We start from the raw sequence: 22464 nt of genomic DNA, 5'->3' as shown, positions 1-22464 counted from the left end.
TGACAGGAAATATGTTTTTGATCTTCGTCTCTAATCCACCAACTGACCAATATTCAAGCAGTGCTACATTCAAATATTCAAGCTATATAAGTCTTACCAATTCACATGTGTGTAACTTCTGTCAGATTAGAGGGGTACAAACTGGGCATATAGATGCATATATTTCACACAAAAAGGATACATCCAGAAGATGATACTACAAGGCAAGCACGCAAGGCTTATGTTCTGTCTGGAACACATGAATTTCAGTGGGTATTCGAAATTGCGTTTACTACAGACGACTCATTTGTCGAGGATCAGTTTTGTCCATGCCTTTTCTTGCAACCTAATTATTTTCTTTTTTGTGATTGATCTACCAGCCCTTTCAAGTGTTCCATCTGACAGCATGTATGCCTGTTTAATTGCGTTTACTACAGACGACTCAAGAGTGCATTCAGGACAGTGTCATGTATGCTCCCAATACAAGTGTACCTGAAATCAGAGCAAGTACAGAGAAATGCATGAGATTGGAAACTTTATACATGAAAGGGTAGATGACTTCAAACTGCGAAGGTGCCAAGTTGGTTTTACAGAATGAGGTGAAAGTTCAGAATACCATGGTAATGACATACAAGCAAAGGGAATTTAGAGGCTTATTAGTAGTTAACTTTCTCAGAGGATGATGTAATAAATCGTACCCTGATCCATAGGGTCACCTAACATCTACCCGTAAAGGTCTGAACACCGAGAAGAACATACCCTTGAATCCTTGATCATAAAGGCTGCACTATTTAACCTTGCAGGTTAAGAGGAAAAACCAAACATCCATGTCAGAGAATAGTATGCTCTTCAGAATTGGAAGTACCTGCAGGACCAAATCCAGGATATAGGATTCACCCTCGAAAAGAGGCTAGCCAGCTGAACTAGGAGTATGAAGATATGCATGGGTACTGAATAGTCCACAATCATATTAGATCCCTAAAAAGAAATGTACCGCATTTGGATTGCCTTTTCTAGTGCCAGGTAAAATTGCTTTTCCAGGTTTTTGTTTCAACAGAGCTTCCAAGCGAGACTTGAAATCTGTCCTGATAGTCTCCATGTTAGGATGAGAGTGGCAAGGATCGATCTATTGTCTCACGCGGTTGTCGAAATCTCAAATACAATTGGATTACACGAACGGAGAGGAAGAAATGGGGAACTAGGGTTCTAGCCGTCGCCGCCGAGCCGTGATCCACCGGATGCCTTGATCCCTTGGTTGCCTTGGTTAAGTAGTGGACGCGTCGGGCTTCACCTGGCCCAGTCTGGCCCGTAGACGTGTGGGTTGGCCTTGGGCACGCGCTGGGGCCGGCCTCCTTCCGGCCCAGCGTGGGTGATCTGCGGGCCCGACATGTCAGTGGTGCTGACATCCCCCCTCCTTGTGTCGAGGCTTGCCCCCAAGCCTCCGCGTGTGGGAAGCGTGCTTGAAGAGCAGCTTTTGTCTTCCCAAGTGGAGTCCACCTGGTCGCGTGGAGACCATCAAACCTTGACTTGTTCGACCATGCCGCTCGTTCCCTTGCGCCATCGCGATTGTAGGATCTGCACTGGTATCGCTAGCATGTCTTGGTCAATAGGTAGTTCTAGGCTAGCCGCCGCACCTGGGAGCAATGCACGCCGGAGCATCGAGACATGGAACACCGGATGCACGGTGGCATCTGGAGGTAGCTGAAGTTTGTACCCGACCTCGTTGATCTTGGCGATGATTGGAAAGGGTCCGAAGAACTTGAACGAGAGCTTGTGGTTGGCGCGCGGAGCAACTGATGTTTGAATGTATGGCTGAAGTTTGAGAAATACCTTGTCACCCACTTCAAACTGGCGCCATGAACGCTTCTTGTCTGCCTGAGTTTTCATGCATTGGCGTGCGCGATTGAGATGTTGTTGGAGGAGTTGCTGCACTACCTGACGCTCCTCCAGCCATGATTGCAGAGCCAGAACCGAGCACGATGACGCTGCTGAGATGCCCCAGTGTCTTGGTTCGTACCCGAACAGGGCCTTGAAAGGAGTCATCCCGATCGCTGAATGATGGGTGGAATTGTACCAAAACTGTGCAAGTGGGATCCAGAAGCTCCAGCGTCGCGGACACGTGTGCGTGAAGCAACGCAGATAGGTTTCCAAGCACTGGTTGACTCACTCCGTTTGATCGTCTGTTTGTGGGTGGTTGGCCGTGCTCATCCGCAGCTCTGTTCCAGCGTATTTGAACAGCTCCTGCCAGAAGTGGCTGGTGAAGAACGGGTCGCGATCAGAGACAATGGCTCCGGGCAGACCATGCAGCTTGTATATTTGATTCATGTAAAGGAGAGCCACCTTAGATGCAGTATAGGGATGTGCTAGGGGTAGAAAATGGGCAAACTTTGTCCTCTTGTCCACAATAACCAGCAAGCAGTTGAATTTTCCGGATTGCGGTAGGCCATCGACGAAATCCATAGTGATCATATCCCATGGTGCAGTTGGTATTGGTAGTGGGTTTAGAAGCCCTGGACTGGCAGCTCGATCCGGTTTGGCCTGCCGACATATGGAGCAACAGCGTATGTAGTTGTGCACATGAGTCTTCATTTTGGGCCAGGCAAAGAGTCGCTGTATGCGACGATATGTAGCTGGGATGCCTGAGTGCCCCCCCATAGGGTTGTCGTGAAATGCTGCAATGATCTTCTGTTGGAGACTTGTGGTACCACCCAGCCAAATCCGTCCTCTGAACCTAAGCAGCCCTTGAGTGAGGGTGAATCGTCCTTTTGGGTCTGGTGAATCGCTAGCTGTTCCAGCAGCAGTTGCGCTTGGGGGTTCGAGTTGTAGCTGGACAGAATGTCTCCCAACCACGCTGGCTGGCAGGAGGTTATTGGGTTCAGTGTCTCGTCAGGTTTGGAGCGAGATAGAGCATCCGCTGCTGTATTCTCCTTTCCCTTCTTGTATCTGATGGTATATTGTGTTGGAAATATGCCCTAGAGGCAATAATAAAAGCATTATTATTATATTTCTTTGTTCATGATAATTGTCTTTATTCATGCTATAACTGTATTATCCGGAAATCATAATACACGTGTGAATACATAGACCATAATATGTCCCTAGTAAGCCTCTAGTTGACTAGCTCGTTGATCAACAGATAGTCATGGTTTCCTGGCTATGGACATTGGATGTCATTGATAACGGGATCACATCATTAGGAGAATGATGTGATGGACAAGACCCAATCCTAAGCATGGCACAAAGATCGTGTAGTTCGTTTGCTAGAGCTTTTCCAATGTCAAGTATCTTTTCCTTTGACCATGAGATCGTGTAACTCCCGGATACCGTAGGAGTGCTTTGGGTGTATCAAACGTCACAACGTAACTGGGTGACTATAAAGGTGCATTACAGGTATCTCCGAAAGTGTCTGTTGGGTTGACACGGACCGAGACTGGGATTTGTCACTCCATATAACGGAGAGGTATCACTGGGCCCACTCGGTAATGCATCATCATTATGAGCTCAAGGTGACCAAGTGGTTGGTCACGGGATCATGCATTACGGTACGAGTAAAGTGACTTGCCGGTAACGAGATTGAACAAGGTATTGGGATACCGACGATCGAGTCTCGGGCAAGTAACATACCGATTGACAAAGGGAATTGTATACGGGGTTGATTAATCCTCGACATCGTGGTTCATCCGATGAGATCATCGTGGAGCATGTGGGAGCCATCATGGGTATCCAGATCCCGCTGTTGGTTATTGACCGGAGAGTCGTCTCGGTCATGTCTGCTTGTCTCCCGAACCCGTAGGGTCTACACACTTAAGGTTCGGTGACGCTAGGGTTATGAAGATATGTATATGCAGTAATACGAATGTTGTTCGGAGTCCCGGATGAGATCCCGGACGTCACGAGGAGTTCCGGAATGGTCCGGAGGTAAAGAATTATATATAGGAAGTGCTGTTTCGGCCATCGGGACAAGTTTCGGGGTTATCGGTATTGTACCGGGACCACCGGAGGGGTCCCGGGGGCCCACCGGGTGGGGCCACCTGTCCCGGGGGGGCCACATGGGCTGTAGGGGGTGCGCCTTGGCCTACATGGGCCAAGGGAACCAGCCCTACTTGGCCCATGCGCCTAGGGTTTCCATGGGGAGGAGTCCAAGTGGTGGAAGGCACCCCTGAGTGCCTTGGGGGGGAGGGAAACCTCCCCTGGCCGCCGCACCAAGGAGATTAGATCTCCTGGGCTGGCGCACCAACCCCCCTTGGTCCTCCTATATATAGTTGAGGAGAGGAGGGATTTCATACCTCAGCCTTTGGTGCTTCCTCTCTCCCCGTTACGTCTCTCTCTCTCGCAGTATAGGCGAAGCCCTGCTACTGTGACGCCCTGCATCCACCACCACGCCGTCGTGTTGCTGGATCTTCATCAACCTCTCTTCCCCCCTTGCTGGATCAAGAAAGGAGGAGACGTCATCCGTTCTGTACGTGTGTTGAATGCGGAGGCACCGTCCGTTCGGTGCTAAGATCATCGGTGATTTGAATCACGTCGTGTTCGACTACATCATCCCCGTTCTTTGAACGCTTCCGCTCGCGATCTACAAGGTACGTAGATGCATCTAATCACTCGTTGCTAGATGAACTCCTAGATGGATCTTGGTGAAACCGTAGGAAAATTTTGTTTTCTGCAACGTTCCCCAACAGTGGCATCATGAGCTAGGTCTATGCGTAGTTCTCTTGCACGAGTAGAACACAATTGGTTGTGGGCGTTGATGTTGTCAATTTTCTTGCCGCTACTAGTCTTATCTTGCTTCAACGGAATTGTGGGATGAAGCGGCCCGGACCGACCTTACACCTACTCTTATGTGAGACAGGTTCCACCGACAAACATGCACAAGTTGCATAAGGTGGCTGGCGGGTGTCTGTCTCTCCTACTTTAGTTGGAGCGGATTCGATGAACAGGGTCCTTATGAAGGGTAAATAGAAGTTGACAAATCACGTTGTGGCTTTAACGTAGGTAAGAAGACGTTCTTGTTAGAACCCTACTTCAGCCACGTAAAACCTGCAACAACAATTAGAGGACGTCTAACTTGTTTTTGCAGCAAGTGCTTTGTGATATGATATGGCCAAAGTTGTGATGAATGATGAATGATCAATATGTGATGTATGAGATGTTCATGCTATTATACAAGGAATCACAACTTACATGTCGATGAGTATGACGGTGACAAGGATGATCATGGAGCCCCAAGATGGAGATCAAAGGAGCTATGTGATATTGGCCATATCATGTCACTATTATTATTTGATTGCATGTGATGTTTATCATGTTTTGCATCTTGTTTACTTAGAACGAGGGTAGTGAATAAGATGATCTCTTACAACAATTTCAAGAAGTGTTCTCCCCTAACTGTGCACCGTTGCTACAGTTCGTCGCTTCGAAGCATCACGTGTTAATCGGGTGTGATAGATCCTTTCGTTCACATACAACGGGTGTAAGCAAGATTTACACATGCAAAAACACTTAGGGTTAACTTGACGAGCCTAGCATGTGAAGACATGGCCTCGGAACACAGAGACCGAAAGGTCGAACACGAGTCGTATGGAAGATACGATCAACATGGAGATGTTCACCGACGATGACTAGTCCGTCTCACGTGTTAATCGGACACGGCTTAGTCGACTTGGATCGTGTAACACTTAGATGACTAGAGGGATGTCTAATCTGAGTGGGAGTTCATTAATAATTTGATTAGATGAACTTAATTATCATGAACTTAGTCTAAAATCTTTACAATATGTCCTGTAGATCAAATGGCCAACATTGTATTCAATTTCAACGCGTTCCTAGAGAAAACCAAGCTGAAAGACGATGGCAGCAACTATACGGACTGGGTCTGGAACCTGAGGATCATCCTCATAGCTGCCAAAAAAGATTATGTCCTACAAGCACCGCTAGGTGATCCACCCGTCCCACAGAACCAAGACGCTATGAACGCTTGGCAGACACGTACTAATGACTACTCCCTCGTTCAGTGCGGCATGCTTTACAGCTTAGAACCGGGGCTCCAAAAGCGTTTTGAGAGACATGGAGCATATGAGATGTTTGAAGAGCTAAAAATGGTTTTCAAGCTCATGCCCGGATCGAGAGATATGAAGTCTCCGATAAGTTCTTCATCTATAAGATGGAGGAAAATAGTTCTGTCAGTGAGCACATACTCACTATGTCTGGGTTACATAACCGCTTGACTCAGCTGGGAGTTAATCTCCCAGATGACGCGGTCATTGACAGAATCCTCCAGTCGCTTCCACCAAGCTACAAGAGCTTTGTGATGAACTTCAATATGCAGGGGATGGTAAAGACCATTCCTGAAGTATTTGCTATGCTGAAATCAGCAGAGGTAGAAGTCAAGAAGGAACATCAAGTGTTGATGTTGAATAAAACCACTAAGTTCAAGAAGGGCAAGGGTAAAAAGAACTTCAAGAAGGACGGCAAGGAAGTTGCTGCGCCCGGCAAGCAAGCTGTCGGGAAGAGGTCAAAGAATGGACCCAAGCCTGAGACAGAGTGCTTTTATTGCAAAGGGAAGGGTCACTGGAAGCGGAACTGCCCCAAATACTTAGCGGACAAGAAGGCCGGCAACACCAAAGGTATATTTGATATACATGTGATTGATGTGTACCTTACCAGTACTCGTAGTAACTCCTGGGTATTTGATACCGGTGCCGTTGCTCATATTTGTAACTCACCACAGGAGCTGCGGAATAAACGGAAACTGGAAAGGGACGAGGTGACGATGCGCGTCGGGAATGGTTCCAAGGTCGATGTGATCGCCGTCGGCACGCTACCTCTACATTTACCTACAGGATTAGTTATAAACCTCAATAATTGTTATTTAGTGCCATGTCTGAGCATGAACATTGTATCAGGATCTCGTTTAATATGAGATGGCTACTCATTTAAATCCGAGAATAATGGTTGTTCTATTTATATGAGAGATATGTTTTATGGTCATGCTCCGATAGTCAATGGTTTATTCTTAATGAATCTCGAGCGTATTACTACACATGTTCATAGTGTGAGTACCAAAAGATGTAAGGTTGATAATGATAGTCCCACATACTTGTGGCACTGCCGCCTTGGTCACATAGGTGTCAAACGCATGAAGAAGCTCCATGCAGATGGACTTTTAGAGTCTCTTGATTATGAATCATTTGACACGTGCGAACCATGCCTCATGGGAAAAATGACCAAGACTCCGTTCTCAGGAACAATGGAGCGAGCAACCAACTTATTGGAAATCATACATACTGATGTGTGCGGTCCAATGAGTGTTGAGGCTCGCGGTGGCTATCGTTATGTTCTCACCCTCACTGATGACTTGAGTAGATATGGGTATGTCTACTTAATGAAACACAAATCTGAAACCTTTGAAAAGTTCAAAGAATTTCAGAGTGAGGTTGAGAATCAACGTGACAGGAAAATCAAGTTTCTACGATCAGATCGTGGAGGAGAATACTTGAGTCACGAATTTGGCACACACTTAAGAAAATGTGGAATAGTTTCACAACTCACGCCGCCTGGAACACCTCAGCGTAACGGTGTGTCCGAACGTCGTAATCGCACTCTATTAGATATGGTGCGATCTATGATGTCTCTTGCCGATTTACCGCTATCTTTTTGGGGCTATGCTTTAGAGACTGCCGCATTCACTTTAAATAGGGCTCCGTCGAAATCCGTTGAGACGACACCGTATGAATTATGGTTTGGGAAGAAACCTAAGCTGTCGTTTCTAAAAGTTTGGGGATGCGATGCTTATGTCAAGAAACTTCAACCTGAAAAGCTCGAACCCAAGTCGGAAAAATGCGTCTTCATAGGATACCCTAAAGAAACTTATGGGTATACCTTCTACCTCAGATCCGAAGGCAAGATCTTTGTTGCCAGGAATGGATCCTTTCTAGAGAAAGAGTTTCTCTCGAAAGAAGTAAGTGGGAGGAAAGTAGAACTTGATGAAGTATTGCCTCTTGAACCGGTAAATGGCGCAACTCAAGAAAATGTTCCTGAGGTGCCTGCACCGACTAGAGAGGAAGTTATTGATGATGATCAAGATACTTCTGATCAAGCTCCTACTGAAATTCGAAGGTCCACAAGGACACGTTCCGCACCAGAGTGGTACGGCAACCCTGTCTTGGAGATCATGTTGTTAGACAACAGTGAACCTACGAACTATGAAGAAGCGATGGCAGGCCCGGATTCCGACAAATGGCTAGAAGCCATGAAATCCGAGATAGGATCCATGTATGAAAACGAAGTATGGACTTTGACTGACTTGCCCGTTGAACGGCGAGCCATAGAAAATAAATGGATCTTCAAGAAGAAGACAGACGCGGATGGTAATGTGACCATCTATAAAGCTCGCTTGTCGCTAAGGGTTATCGACAAGTTCAAGGAATTGACTACGATGAGACTTTCTCACCGGTAGTGAAGCTAAAGTCCGCCCGAATCATGTTAGCAATTGCCGCATTCTACGATTATGAGATATGGCAAATGGACGTCAAAACGGCATTCCTTAATGGTTTCCTTAAGGAAGAGTTGTATATGATGCAGCCGGAAGGTTTTGTCGATCCTAAGAATGCTGACAAGGTGTGCAAGCTCCAACGCTCGATTTATGGGCTGGTGCAAGCATCTCGGAGTTGGAACATTCGCTTTGATGAGATGATCAAAGCGTTTGGGTTTACGCAGACTTATGGAGAAGCCTGCGTTTACAAGAAAGTGAGTGGGAGCTCTGTAGCATTTCTCATATTATATGTAGATGACATACTTTTGATGGGAAATGATATAGAACTCTTGGACAGCATCAAGGCCTACTTGAATAAGAGTTTTTCAATGAAGGACCTTGGAGAAGCTGCTTATATATTAGGCATCAGGATCTATAGGGATAGATCAAGACGCCTCATAGGTCTTTCACAAAGCACATACCTTGATAAGATTTTGAAGAAGTTCAAAATGGATCAGTCCAAGAAAGGGTTCTTGCCTGTTTTGCAAGGTGTGATATTGAGTTCAGCTCAATGCCCGACCACGGCAGAAGAGATAGAAGAGATGAGTATCATCCCCTATGCCTCAGCCATAGGTTCTATTATGTATGCCATGCTGTGTACCAGACCTGATGTAAACCTTGCCGTAAGTTTGGTAGGAAGGTACCAAAGTAATCCTGGCAAGGAACACTGGACAGCGGTCAAGAATATCCTGAAGTACCTGAAAAGGACAAAGGACATGTTTCTCGTTTATGGAGGTGACGAAGAGCTCGTCGTAAAGGGTTACGTCGACGCTAGCTTCGACACAGATCTGGATGACTCTAAGTCACAAACCGGATACGTGTATATGTTGAATGGTGGAGCAGTGAGCTGGTGCAGCTGCAAACAGAGCGTCGTGGCGGGATCTACATGTGAAGCGGAGTACATGGCAGCCTCGGAGGCAGCACATGAAGCTATATGGGTGAAGGAGTTCATCACCGACCTAGGAGTCATACCCAATGCGTCGGGGCCAATCAAACTCTTTTGTGACAACACTGGAGCTATTGCACTTGCCAAGGAGCCCAGGTTTCACAAGAAGACAAGGCACATCAAGCGTCGCTTCAACTCCATTCGTGAAAATGTTCAAGATGGAGACATAGAGATTTGTAAAGTACATACGGACCTGAATATAGCAGATCCGTTGACTAAACCTCTCCCTAGGGCAAAACATGATCAACACCAGAATTCCATGGGTGTTCGATTCATCACAATGTAACTAGATTATTGACTCTAGTGCAAGTGGGAGACTGTTGGAAATATGCCCTAGAGGCAATAATAAAAGCATTATTATTATATTTCTTTGTTCATGATAATTGTCTATTCATGCTATAACTGTATTATCCGGAAATCGTAATACACGTGTGAATACATAGACCATAATATGTCCCTAGTAAGCCTCTAGTTGACTAGCTCGTTGATCAACAGATAGTCATGGTTTCCTGGCTATGGACATTGGATGTCATTGATAACGGGATCACATCATTAGGAGAATGATGTGATGGACAAGACCCAATCCTAAGCATGGCACAAAGATCGTGTAGTTCGTTTGCTAGAGCTTTTCCAATGTCAAGTATCTTTTCCTTTGACCATGAGATCGTGTAACTCCCGGATACCGTAGGAGTGCTTTGGGTGTATCAAACGTCACAACGTAACTGGGTGACTATAAAGGTGCATTACAGGTATCTCCGAAAGTGTCTGTTGGGTTGACACGGATCGAGACTGGGATTTGTCACTCCATATAACGGAGAGGTATCACTGGGCCCACTCGGTAATGCATCATCATTATGAGCTCAAGGTGACCAAGTGGTTGGTCACGGGATCATGCATTACGGTACGAGTAAAGTGACTTGCCGGTAACGAGATTGAACAAGGTATTGGGATACCGACGATCGAGTCTCGGGCAAGTAACATACCGATTGACAAAGGGAATTGTATACGGGGTTGATTAATCCTCGACATCGTGGTTCATCCGATGAGATCATCGTGGAGCATGTGGGAGCCATCATGGGTATCCAGATCCCGCTGTTGGTTATTGACCGGAGAGTCGTCTCGGTCATGTCTGCTTGTCTCCCGAACCCGTAGGGTCTACACACTTAAGGTTCGGTGACGCTAGGGTTATGAAGATATGTATATGCAGTAATCCGAATGTTGTTCGGAGTCCCGGATGAGATCCCGGACGTCACGAGGAGTTCCGGAATGGTCCGGAGGTAAAGAATTATATATAGGAAGTGTTGTTTCGGCCATCGGGACAAGTTTCGGGGTTATCGGTATTGTACCGGGACCACCGGAGGGGTCCCGGGGGCCCATCGGGTGGGGCCACCTGTCCCGGGGGGGGCACATGGGCTGTAGGGGGTGCGCCTTGGCCTACATGGGCCAAGGGAACCAGCCCTACTTGGCCCATGCGCCTAGGGTTTCCATGGGGAGGAGTCCAAGTGGTGGAAGGCACCCCTGAGTGCCTTGGGGGGGAGGGAAACCTCCCCTGGCCGCCGCACCAAGGAGATTAGATCTCCTGGGCTGGCGCACCAACCCCCCTTGGTCCTCCTATATATAGTTGAGGAGAGGAGGGATTTCATACCTCAGCCTTTGGTGCTTCCTCTCTCCCCGTTACGTCTCTCTCTCTCGCAGTATAGGCGAAGCCCTGCTACTGTGACGCCCTGCATCCACCACCACGCCGTCGTGTTGCTGGATCTTCATCAACCTCTCTTCCCCCCTTGCTGGATCAAGAAAGGAGGAGACGTCATCCGTTCTGTACGTGTGTTGAACGCGGAGGCACCGTCCGTTCGGTGCTAAGATCATCGGTGATTTGAATCACGTCGTGTTCGACTACATCATCCCCGTTCTTTGAACGCTTCCGCTCGCGATCTACAAGGTACGTAGATGCATCTAATCACTCGTTTCTAGATGAACTCCTAGATGGATCTTGGTGAAACCGTAGGAAAATTTTGTTTTCTGCAACGTTCCCCAACATATTGCAGCCCCAATAATTTGGTGAATGCTTTCTTTTGCCACGGGGTCGAGAGGCGTTGCTCTTCGAGGTGAATGAGACTTTTCTGATCTGTATAAATTGTAAATTCTCCGTGCTGCAGGTAGGGGCGCCATTGATCCACTGCCACTATCACTGCGAGATACTCTTTTTCACAAGTTGGCAATTCTTGGTAGCGGGGAGCTAATGCTTTGCTCATGAATGCTATCGGATGGCCCTCTTGTTGCAGAACAGCCCCAATGCCGTATTCGCTCGCGTCCGTTTCAATCGAGAATGGCTTATTGAAGTCCGGTAACGCGAGAACTGGAGCTGATATCAACTGTGTTTTCAGCAACTGAAAGGCTTCTTCTGTTGTTTGTGTCCAAACAAAGGGCACCCCCTTTTTGAGGAGGTTGGTTAGGGGTTTGGCGATGACGCCAAAGTTGCGCACGAACCTTCTGTAGTACCCGGCAAGCCCCAGGAAGCTGTGAACCTCCTTGAGGTTATTGGGCGCTGCCCAGTTTGCCACTGATTGAATTTTCCCCGGGTCAGTGGCGACTCCTTTCACGCTGATGACATGTCCCAGATATGTCAATTGCTGCTGACCAAACGAGCATTTACTCAGCTTCACTTTCCAATGATCCCGCCGCAGCAACTCCAAGGTTTGGCGCAAGTGGTCCAGGTGATCTTGCAAGGTTCTGCTGAAAACTAGTATGTCATCGAAGAACAGGAGCACGCAGTGTCCGAGGAGGGGCTTCAATGTGAAGTGAATGGCTCCATTGAAAGTGGCAGGACCGCCTGCGAGGCCAAAAGAGACTACCAGGAATTCGAAATGGCCTGAATGAGTTTGAAACGCCGTCTTGTACTCTTCTCCTTCTGCCAATCTGATTTGGTGGTACCCAGCCCGAAGATCTAGCTTCGAGAACCACTGAGCGCTGTGCAACTCATCCAACAACTCTTCGATGATAGGGATCGGGAACTTAGTCATGCATGTGAGAGCATTAAAGCGACGGTAATCCACACATAACCTCCACGTGCCGTCTTTCTTCTTTACTAGTATCACTGGAGAAGAGAAAGGGCTTGAGCTGCGCTAAATAATGCCTGTGCGGAGGAGTTCCTCGACCTGCCTTTCTATTTTGTCTTTGTGTTCTGGTTTGTGCCTGTAGGGTCGAATATTAAAAGGCTGCGCCCCTGGGATCAGCGGAATCTTGTGGTCACAGGCACGCCGGGGTGGTAGTTCAGATGGCTCTCCGAAAACATCTTCGAATTCTGCAAGTATTTCGTTGATGCACTCCGGTGTTGCATCGTTCGTTTCTCCAGTTGATAGGACGGCATGCAGTTGTACCATGTAAGCCACAGCATTGTTGTTGCACAGACCTTGCAGCTGCAGATTGTTAATGAGCAAACACTCCGTCGATTCGGCGTCGTGGCCCTTTAATGAGATTGGACCTTGATCTGAAGGAATTGCGATATGTTTAGCCTTCTAATCCACTGTCATGGGGCTATGCTCTTCGAGCCAATTCATTCCAAGTATAGCATCGTAGATTCCCAGTGACAACACTTTCATATCTGTCCGGAATTCGTGCCCCTGTGAACACCATGAGCACTGGGGAATCACTGACGAACATTTGAGCTCACCTCCGTCAGCTACACGGACTCTGTATGTTTTGGGTAATGGCTCAACCCCTTCCAGAAATGCTGCCAGCTTGTTGTTGACGAATGTTGTTGAACTGCCTGAGTCCACTAACATCAGAACCTCCTTGCCCTGGATCCATGCTTGCAATTGGAACGCTTTTGCAGAAACTCCCCCTGAAAGCGCTGATCGTGAAATAGCCATAACCGTGTCATCTGCTGGCCCTGACTGTAACTGCTTGTCCAGTGGCTCGTCGAGGCTGAATAACTCCAGCAATTCCTCGACGACATGAAGTTGCACGGACGTGGGGCACACGTGATCGTGCCCCCACCTTTCCCCGCACTTGAGGCAAAGACCGCGCGCGCGACGATAGTCGCGCAGGGCCTTGACCTTGGATGAGTCGGCACGGGCGCCATCCAAGCCACGACGATCCACCGCTGGCGTAGGTGCCGCTGCAGGAGTCAATCGCGGTGGAGGAGGCAGTGGCAGTGGCGTGCTTGGTCGAAACATGGCGTCGGTGCCGCGCGGCGTGGCCCGCGGCTGCTGCGCTTGCTGCGCAAATTCGACGACTTCCTCCTGCAGCATCGCCAGGGAGCACGCCGTGTCCAGATCGGGCGGTCGCTGGATCAGCACGACCGCACGTATATCCGCCCGTAATCCCTCGACAAAACGAGTGAGATAAAAGTAAGGATGTATAGCCTCCGAATAAGATGCCAAATGATTCACAATTAACTCAAAATGCTCAATGTAATCAGCTACAGAAGAGGTTTGCCTAATGGTGTAAAATTGACGAATCAGAAGTTGGTGTTTATCCCGACCGAAACGGGTGCAGAGCAAAGCTGCGAATGCCTCCCAATCAAAATCTGAGAGTCGATTTTGGAGAGATTGCAACCACACCGAAGCTGCCTCAGAAAAGTTAAGCGCGGCCATTGGTACCCAAAACGACGGATGGATACCGAACATGGAAAAGTATTGCTCGCACAGTGTTTTCCATAATTTCGGGTTGTCGCCCGCGAATTGGGGAAATGTCACGGATGGGTGTGCTTGACCCAATCCGGCAAGGAGTTGGCTCGCATGAGCGAAGGGGAATAGGGGCGGAGCGAGCGACTGGGAAGTATACTGACCAGTGCCCAGGAGTGGTGCCGGCGGGGTCGCCAGCACCTTTTCCCGGTGAAGAAATGCGTCGCTGTGGTCCTTTGACCCGTGTGGCCGCCAGACCGCCGCGTTGGCCGCGTCCAGGCTTGGAGCGGGGGCGTTGGTCTCCTTGGCCGCCACACCAGACGCTGCGACCGCAGGCATGCGCCCATGCTGCAGATCTGCTACTGCATCAGCAAGCTGGTCGACGCGGCGCTCCTGATCGGGCCGCCAGGCCGCCAGATCGTCCAGCTTGGCAGTGTTTGTGTGGATTGCCGCCGTGTTGCCGCGGAGTTCCACCCGAAACTCCTCCATGGAGCTTGTGATCCTGTCCATGTACTCTTTCATGGTTGGATCCATGGCCTCAATTTGCCCCCGAGCTTGGCGAAGACGACGAGTTTCGATGAATTGCGCCAGATCGCACGAAGGAGGGGTGGTGTGTGGTCTCTGATACCAAGTGTTAGGATGAGATTGGCAAGGATCGATCTATTGTCTCACACGGTTGTCGAAATCTCAAATACAATTGGATTACACGAATGGAGAGGAAGAAATGGGGAACTAGGGTTCTAGCCGTCGCCGCCAAGCCGTGATCCACCGGATGCCTTGATCCCTTGGTTGCCTTGGTTAAGTAGTGGACGCGTCGGGCTTCACCTGACCCAGTCTGGCCCGTAGACACGTGGGGTGGCCTTGGGCACGCGCTGGGGCCGGCCTCCTTCCGGCCCAGCGTGGGTGATCTACGGGCCCGGCATGTCAGTGGTGCTGACACTCCAATGGCAAACCAAAGCTGCGGGGCATGAAGGAGAAGTCATGAAACTGGCATCCCTACTCAAGAACAAGAATCAACCAGGGAAGTAAAATCTTTGCGAGTGACGCAGTAGTTGTGTCGTAAGTGAAGGAATCAATTTTAGGAAATGCGGTAGGGTCCTCAAAGTAGATGGTCCGCACGGGTAGTTACGAAGGGTGCGATCCGTTTTGTCTACATGGCCTGAACTAATTTTGTAAAGGTAGTAGCCAGCCCGAAGCAAATGCAGAAGTACCTATGTGGTAAATCACAATGTTATCTTGTCAAAAGGAAATTCAAAAGTGAGAATGTACTTAGAATGATGAGCCGAGGAGAGCATAGAGATATTGTTACAGTTGAAGCTGAAGGCGATTTCGTCGAACCTGTAAAATTGAAATCTCTGAGAATGAGATCCGGAGTGCTACCCACCGAAACGCCAAAAGTTTTTGCAGTATTTGATATTGTACTAGCAAAAGAGTCTGTGCGTTGCAACGGGAGAAAAAACACAACACACACTCTTAACCGAACAACCATCACTCAAGACCACAATAGCTCCATCTCCTTTATTTTAGCGACGCATCATATTTGTGTTGCCGCTTATCCTTCTTCTCACCCTCGCCGGCGGTGGCTTAGTGTTCACACAAACCAAAATGTGTTAGAATGTGGTTAATCCTATGACGTCTCTCTCTCCCTCTCTCCTCCCTCTCCCTCTCTCTCGCTTCCTCTCATACTCGCGATGAGAAATCTGTTGTTTTCCCCTGCGGCGTATTCAGAGGTAAGCATGTGTAGTTCTCGATGTTTTCTTTTCCCTATATGATTATAGTGGGTGTTTATTTGCAATCCGGATCGCCGCCTGTATGAAAAAAATGGATCATGCGCTATAGTTATAAGTTTGCTTCCAAAACAATATTTAAAAAATATTTAACAGGTAAAATTAACATCATATACAAATTTCACACATTTTTCTAATCAAATTTCATATATAACATATTAAAATCGGAGTTAAGGTTTAAAAGATACGTATAATTTAGAAAACCATTTATTTGAATTAAATATCTTCCAAAATAGTATTTATAAATACTTAACAGGTTAAAATAATCTTATATTCATATTCTACATGTTTTTCTAATCAAATTTCATATATAACATGTTTAAATCGGAGTTATGGTTTAAAAGATATGGATGGTTTAGAAAAGCATTTGTTTGACTTAAATACGATCCGCGGATGGAATACCTAAAACGTCAGGTTTTTTTTGAAAAACTGTAAAATAACGGTTCGGTATGATTTAAATCTGAGCTGCGGGTTGATTTCATGATAATGCAGGGACTTTTTTGCAAATTGGCGTGACGAATGGACAGAAATCCTACATGTTTTATTATTAAGGTAGAGATAACTAAAATACTAGTACTGTTATAGGAGTATTTTTCAAAATATCCTTGTGCATATCTGTAATGCACGCTGCACAATAAATTAGTGTTATCTTGCCATAAGTTATATGCGACTATCCAAGCGTTGACTTGAAATTGTTAGAGGCCCTTTTTAACTTCGGCAAATGCATGTATCACACTTTTTCAGTGCCTTCTATGTTCTGTCAGCTTCAGACCAAGATTACAAGATTTATGTATCATGCCTGCTAAGAACAGAGAACTAATACAAAGGAGAACTCCGAGACACGGAAACAAGGAAGGAGAAAACAGAAATCTCTAAGAAACACAGTATGTTTCTGTCTTATATTTAAGTACTAGAACATGAATATGTGCGTTGCCGCGTCCGCCCATCTTGCCGAAAGAACATAAATAACTGAAAAATTCTAAACAGTACAAATAGTTTAGAATAATTTGAACGGTTTATCACTTCCTATTTAATGTTTTAGGTAGAGTGTTGCCTAAATTTTTACGCTATGGTTTCGTAAATTATTACATTTTTTGTCGGGGGTGTCGTGCGACATATGTCAAAGGATGGCTTATCATGGTGAGGAAAAGTAATACGTCGTCGGTGCTTAGAAACGGGATAAGGCGTAGACATGTACGCCGAAGCATCTTACCCAGGTTCAGGGCTCTCCTAGAAGATAACACCCCTAGTCATGTTCTGCGGGGGGGCTCCTCATGATCACTATGTCAATAGAGTGGCTACAAGGTTGCTCCTAGAGCTGTTTGGCTAGAGGAGGAAGAAGGGCAAAGCTAGCTCTATTCCTCTCTCTCTCTATGTGTGTTTGTGTTGTCTATGATCCCGAACTCTTTGCATGGGTGCCCTGGGGGTTTATATAGGCCTACCCCCAGGGGTACAATGGTAATTCAGCTGGGTGTAGGACCCAGCCGTCAGCGTCTCTGGTGGCCGCCTTCTTCGCCGGCTGCTGGGGCCTGCTGCGTGGTGGGTCCCGTCGGCTGTCTTGTACTTGGCCGACAGGCCGCGCCCACCGTTTGCGGGTCCTGCCGGCTGCTTAGTACTGTGGCAGTGCCACTGATAATGTGTGCTTTGTCGGGGAGAGCATGGCTACAGTTCCGCCGCCTGACGGGCGTTCACTGTAGCCATTCCCCATCTCTAATGATTAATGACGCACAGACTTTGAGAGAGGGGGAGGGCCGCCTGCTAGGAGCCGGCCTCTCCCGCGCCGACTGGTCAGGGCCCGCCGCGTTCTGGCTTCTCAGGGACAGGTAGGGCCTGCCGCCTGCAGGCCGTACCGACAGCCCGTAGTGGGAGCATGGCCTCTTCTGCCATGGGTGATGTCACGGGCTGCATGGCAACAGTGCCGCGTCGGGCGAGGGACGACCTCCCAAGTACGCAGCATTGTGGCCACGTTCTGTCCTGGATTTAAGAGTGGCAGGCTGCAATGTAGCCACGCCCCGTCTCATCGTCGTAATGAGGTACTAACTTTGAGGGAGCTAGGGGCCGACTGCCAGGAACCGGCCTCCCTGGAGGCCGCCTGCTAAGAGTCGGCCCACCTCATGGCCGCCCTCTAGGCTCCGCCGCCTTCTAGCAGCCGGCCGCTCGGACCAGCCGTCCCAAAGAAGGTGGCTCTTTGTCTTTGAGGCTTGAGGGGCGCAGCTGGCCCCGATGTCTTGAAATACCAAGGGGAGCAGATGGTCATTTACTCGGCACTTTTTTTTTGAAAAAGAGGATACACCCTCGGCCTCTGCATCTGGGTGATGCATGCAGCCACATATATGGATTATCTGGAAAAAAAGCTTGAAGTCCTAAATAATTTACGATACCATTGAAGCACTAACGGTTAAGGCATAATATTAATATGGTATAAATGTAGCTTAAGTAGGGTTGGACTTAACAAAGCCATCGAATATAACAGAAGGCAACAATTAATTAGATGTTAGTATCAAAAGTAACTTGACCTGTCGAGCAGAAGGATCTAGCAAGTAGTTTTCAAGCAATAAGGATAAGAATATATCCTATTCATTTTCAGACCAATAATAATATCTTAGCAGCTCTAATTGTTATACAAAGAAAAATGTATGCATCATTTGATAGGACAATATTTTTCACGGGGATCTATAGATTGATGGGTTTCTTCATAACCTTCCCGCTTTCCTTGAAGATTCCTGGTAGAAAGTCGGGCTAGCCACATAAAGCAGAAGAAACAGGCTAACAAGAAATCTTCGGAGAGAGAGTAGAAACAAATGGTATACTCAAAGTTATCCAAGCAAATTACCTCTAAAAAGTTATCCAAGCAATGTTCCTTGTATGAACTTTCTGAGGCACAACACCCTTTCGCATTGCTGATCACTACGATAGTTGTATGAAACCTGAGCATGTCTACATTCATAAAAGATTACCTATGCAAAGGAAGAGGTATCCATAGTAGTTCAATAATGCACTAAAGGTCTGATGCATATTAAAGGACAGAGAACCCAACAATGCAGCTTTAGCTGCTATCAAAATAAACTGCATAGTAGCTAGCAATGTATGTGGTTTGCTTCAATCCATTACATCAACTACCTGTGAAAGATTAAGAAACTAAATCCTCTTAAATGGACTAATTATCTTTTGCCATGTAAAACAATTAAATGGACCAATTAAACCAAAGGATCTTCCTTTCCAGGATAGGCGTGCGGTGAAATGAAGGGCCTTGGTAATTTTAGTGGTTCTTCTTTAGCTGAATATATGCCCAAAGATTCAGTGGGAAGCAAAAGTTGGTTGGGTTAACAACTGAACCAACGGTCCTGAATTGCTAAACAAAGGATCAAGCAAAGTTCATTCTACCCACGTCCCATGTATCAGTGAATAGTGAATACCCTATGAACACAAGTATCCGTATTGCCGTATCAAGATAAATTTTGTCAAGCAATGATGAGTGGATTTTTTTAGATAATTGGAATTACAGCTATGTTTGTTTGTGATTTAAGCACGGTAGAATCCATTTTCTACTTGACAATCTCGACTTCTATTCTTCCTAGGCAACCTCTATGTCATATAGGCAAAAAGATTCCCCGCAAAAAAAATTGCAAAAAGATGATGTGCCAAATAATTAATGATGAGAGAGATAAATAGAGTAATATAATAAAAATGACTTACAAAATAATAAACGAATGTCTATATGTTATTACATATATGACGCTATCCACTATGAGAATAGTAACTTAGATCACTGTGACCAGCCCTATCAACCAAGAGAGTTGTTTCAAACAAACTCTAACAACATTGTCAGTAGGAAAACGGTGTGTACGTGTCTCCGTCCCCTCTATGCCATGGAGCTGCGGAGGATCTCGGCCCCCCGCCGGCGGGAGGGATCCTGTTCTTGTTCTTGTTAGATTCAACATGTTGGTTGGGGTTGTGTGGCAGCGGCAGTGTACCTTAGTAGGAATAATGTATCTCACGTTCTATCCCCGTCCCGATGGTGCGTTTAGCATTATTGGAGGGCGTGTGGAGGTACGTTTCCGTTGGATCTTGCAAGATTTAGTCGGTATTGGTCTTCGGAGGATCTGTTTGGATCCAGTCTTCGTTTGAGTGTTTACATGTTTGATCTTTCTGATTTAGAACTTTCTTGGCGATGGTTGTTGCTTTGGTGCACTGGTCCTATGGGGTCTTAGCATGATGACTTTCCGATTGTCTACTACAACAAAGTTTGCCCGGCTCTGGTGAGGGAGGGACGATGACGACGACATGTCTTCGGCTCACTTCAGTGCTTATAGTCGTCACTAGGTGGTCCACAGACATGGTTGTAATTTTTATTACCTTTGTTGTTCTTTGTACTGCCATAATTGAAGCTAAATAGATTGAAAGTTTCTCACAAAAAAGAAAAGAAAATGGTGTGTAAATGTTGTTTTGCCTAGCCTGTATTGTAATAAGGGCGTCTCCAACATGGACCCTCAAACCGCTGGCATCCATCCGGACCGTGAAATCCTGACGTATTTTGCCATCTAACATGGTCATGTATCCGTCCGTGGGCTGGCTCAAACATCCTTTTCCCTACAAACCAGAAGCAAACCGGGGGGGGGGGGGGGGTGTTTTGCGGGTGTCTGGACCGCTGCCATACACGCGTCCGACAACCATGCCCGACCAAAACCCTCTCCCTCGCCCGGGTACATTCTCACCCCAAGCGGTTGCTTGCATTCATGTCGTTCTAGAGCGACATCTCTGCATTGGCTCCGGCCCAGAGTGGAAGTGACCTCTCACTGGCGTCGGCACTGAAGCGACTCGCTGGCCAAGAGCGCTCCCCGCACCGGGTCCTCGGTATCCGCGCATGTTCGATGCCGGAGAGGCGTTACTGGACAGGACGGGAGGGATGTCTACCTCATTCAAACGGGATGTCCGTTCGTCTGTCTGCTGGCATTAAACATGCACACTGGCCAAGAAACCAACTCCGCCCCCCGCGCATTAACATACCTGGACACTTGGCCTCACAGACACTCACTATTTAAAGGCGGCCACTCCCGGCTCAAACCACCACCACTACAAGTCCGCTCCACACCCTCCTTCCGTGCATCACATCAGCCATGACCGCGAGCGGCAACGTGTTGTGGGAGAGCCTGTCGATGGGGCAGAAGCTCGTGATGGTCGTCCTTACATCCGCCTGGCAGAGCCGCCGTGCCAGGCGGATAGAGTCCAGCATGCCGGCCATTTCCCTGGAGCTCTCCGACGACGACTCGGCACCGGAGCCCGCTATGGCGGAGGAGCAGCCGGTACCGACACATATGTCAGCGTTCCGGCAGGCACAGGAGGAGCACGATACAACCCTTCCCCTCGAGCAACACTGGCTCACTGGTTGGTGGAGGGCGAGCGCGCGAGCGAGGAAGCCGTGGCCACAATGAACCCCCATTTCGTCGCCGAGCAACTGTTCCTCTCCGAGACGACGCATGCGCACGCCATTGCTCGCAACCCGGTCACGGCGCAGCTGAACGCGGAGGCAGCGTTGGCGGCGCACACGATCGCAGACGAGAACACCGCCAGCTACACGTCCTACGCGCCGCCAACGAACTTTTTTGGGTGCCGGTAGGACGACAAGCGTGTCGCCCCATCCACATCGATCATGGACCTCACGTCCACCGGCAACGAACATGTCACGAAGTCCGACGAGAAGTACTGTATGGGAGGCAGCGGGGCCTCAAGTCCCAAGTGGACCGGCTTGTCTCCAATCTCCTACTCTTTCTCTCTGGCGACTACACCTTCACTTCATGGGTCTCATTGCTACCGCTCATGGAGACGTCGAGATGCACCCATCGATCGCGGGAAGGGAACAAGGACGTTGAGGACAGGCGCCGTAGGCAATGTGCTCCATTTATAAGAAAATCATCCGGTATACATGGGTTTTGTCCAATTTATTAAAATCTGCTTTGAAATGTATGTAGCTACAATTGGATGATCAGTTCTTGCATCAGTGTTCACGAACTGATCCCATCCGATCCACTGATCAACGGACAGATGCAGTGTCCGATGGAGATGCCCTAGTATCCCATCGTTGAGAAACTATAGCAGGACACAAACAGAGAAAGCACCGCACACGTCACAAGACAAAAACGTACCATCATGCTAGCACATATACAAACAAGTTACTATTCTAGTGTTTCGACTTTGTAGTATTGAATTGCACGCATGGATCGCGAGCACTGATATTTAAGGTCTAGGTTTTTCAGACTTTTGAGTATCCAATTGCACGCATGGATCACGAGCACTGATATTATTATTTTTTGATGGAACGCGCACTAATATTTAAGGGCACCTCCAATGCTAGTGACGAGCGCCAGGATATAATCCCTGGCAGTTATGCTCACTTCCTGGCCGATCCCAGGATTCTGCTTGGCATCGACGCCTACTCAGACGTCGGGCGCTACAGAGATATTTACGTATCTCGTGAGAGAAAGAATCGGCACCGAGCGCCTGCCAGATCGCTGCTAGCGTTGGACGAGGAGACGCTAACAGAGTCATTAAAGAAAAAAAATCATTAATTTGTATTTTCTAAGCGCCCATGCAAGCGCT

The 22464-nt window shown here is 47.7% G+C and overlaps 1 protein-coding gene and 1 pseudogene across 1 annotated transcript; both read right to left on the bottom strand.

The window, feature by feature from the left end:
- Positions 1-142: 142 nt before the first annotated feature.
- LOC147959210 (bifunctional cytosolic FAD synthase/FAD diphosphatase-like) lies at positions 143-21109 on the bottom strand (annotated as a pseudogene).
- On the bottom strand, positions 12971-14614 carry LOC147959211 (uncharacterized). The gene has a single exon (XM_087537229.1). The coding sequence runs from the start codon at positions 14612-14614 to the stop codon at positions 12971-12973; it is 1644 nt and encodes a 547-aa protein (XP_087393355.1).
- Positions 21110-22464: the final 1355 nt, after the last annotated feature.

Source organism: Triticum urartu, chromosome 7A (assembly GCF_056163025.1).
Source record: "Triticum urartu cultivar PI428250 chromosome 7A, HENAU_Tu73, whole genome shotgun sequence".
Taxonomy (NCBI): domain Eukaryota; kingdom Viridiplantae; phylum Streptophyta; class Magnoliopsida; order Poales; family Poaceae; genus Triticum; species Triticum urartu.
This window is presented reverse-complemented; position numbering and strand designations above follow the sequence as displayed.

Coding starts and splice junctions, on each gene's coding strand:
- LOC147959211 (XM_087537229.1), bottom strand. CDS start 14,614: ATGGATCCAACCATGAAAGAGTACATGGACAGGATCACAAGCTCCATG.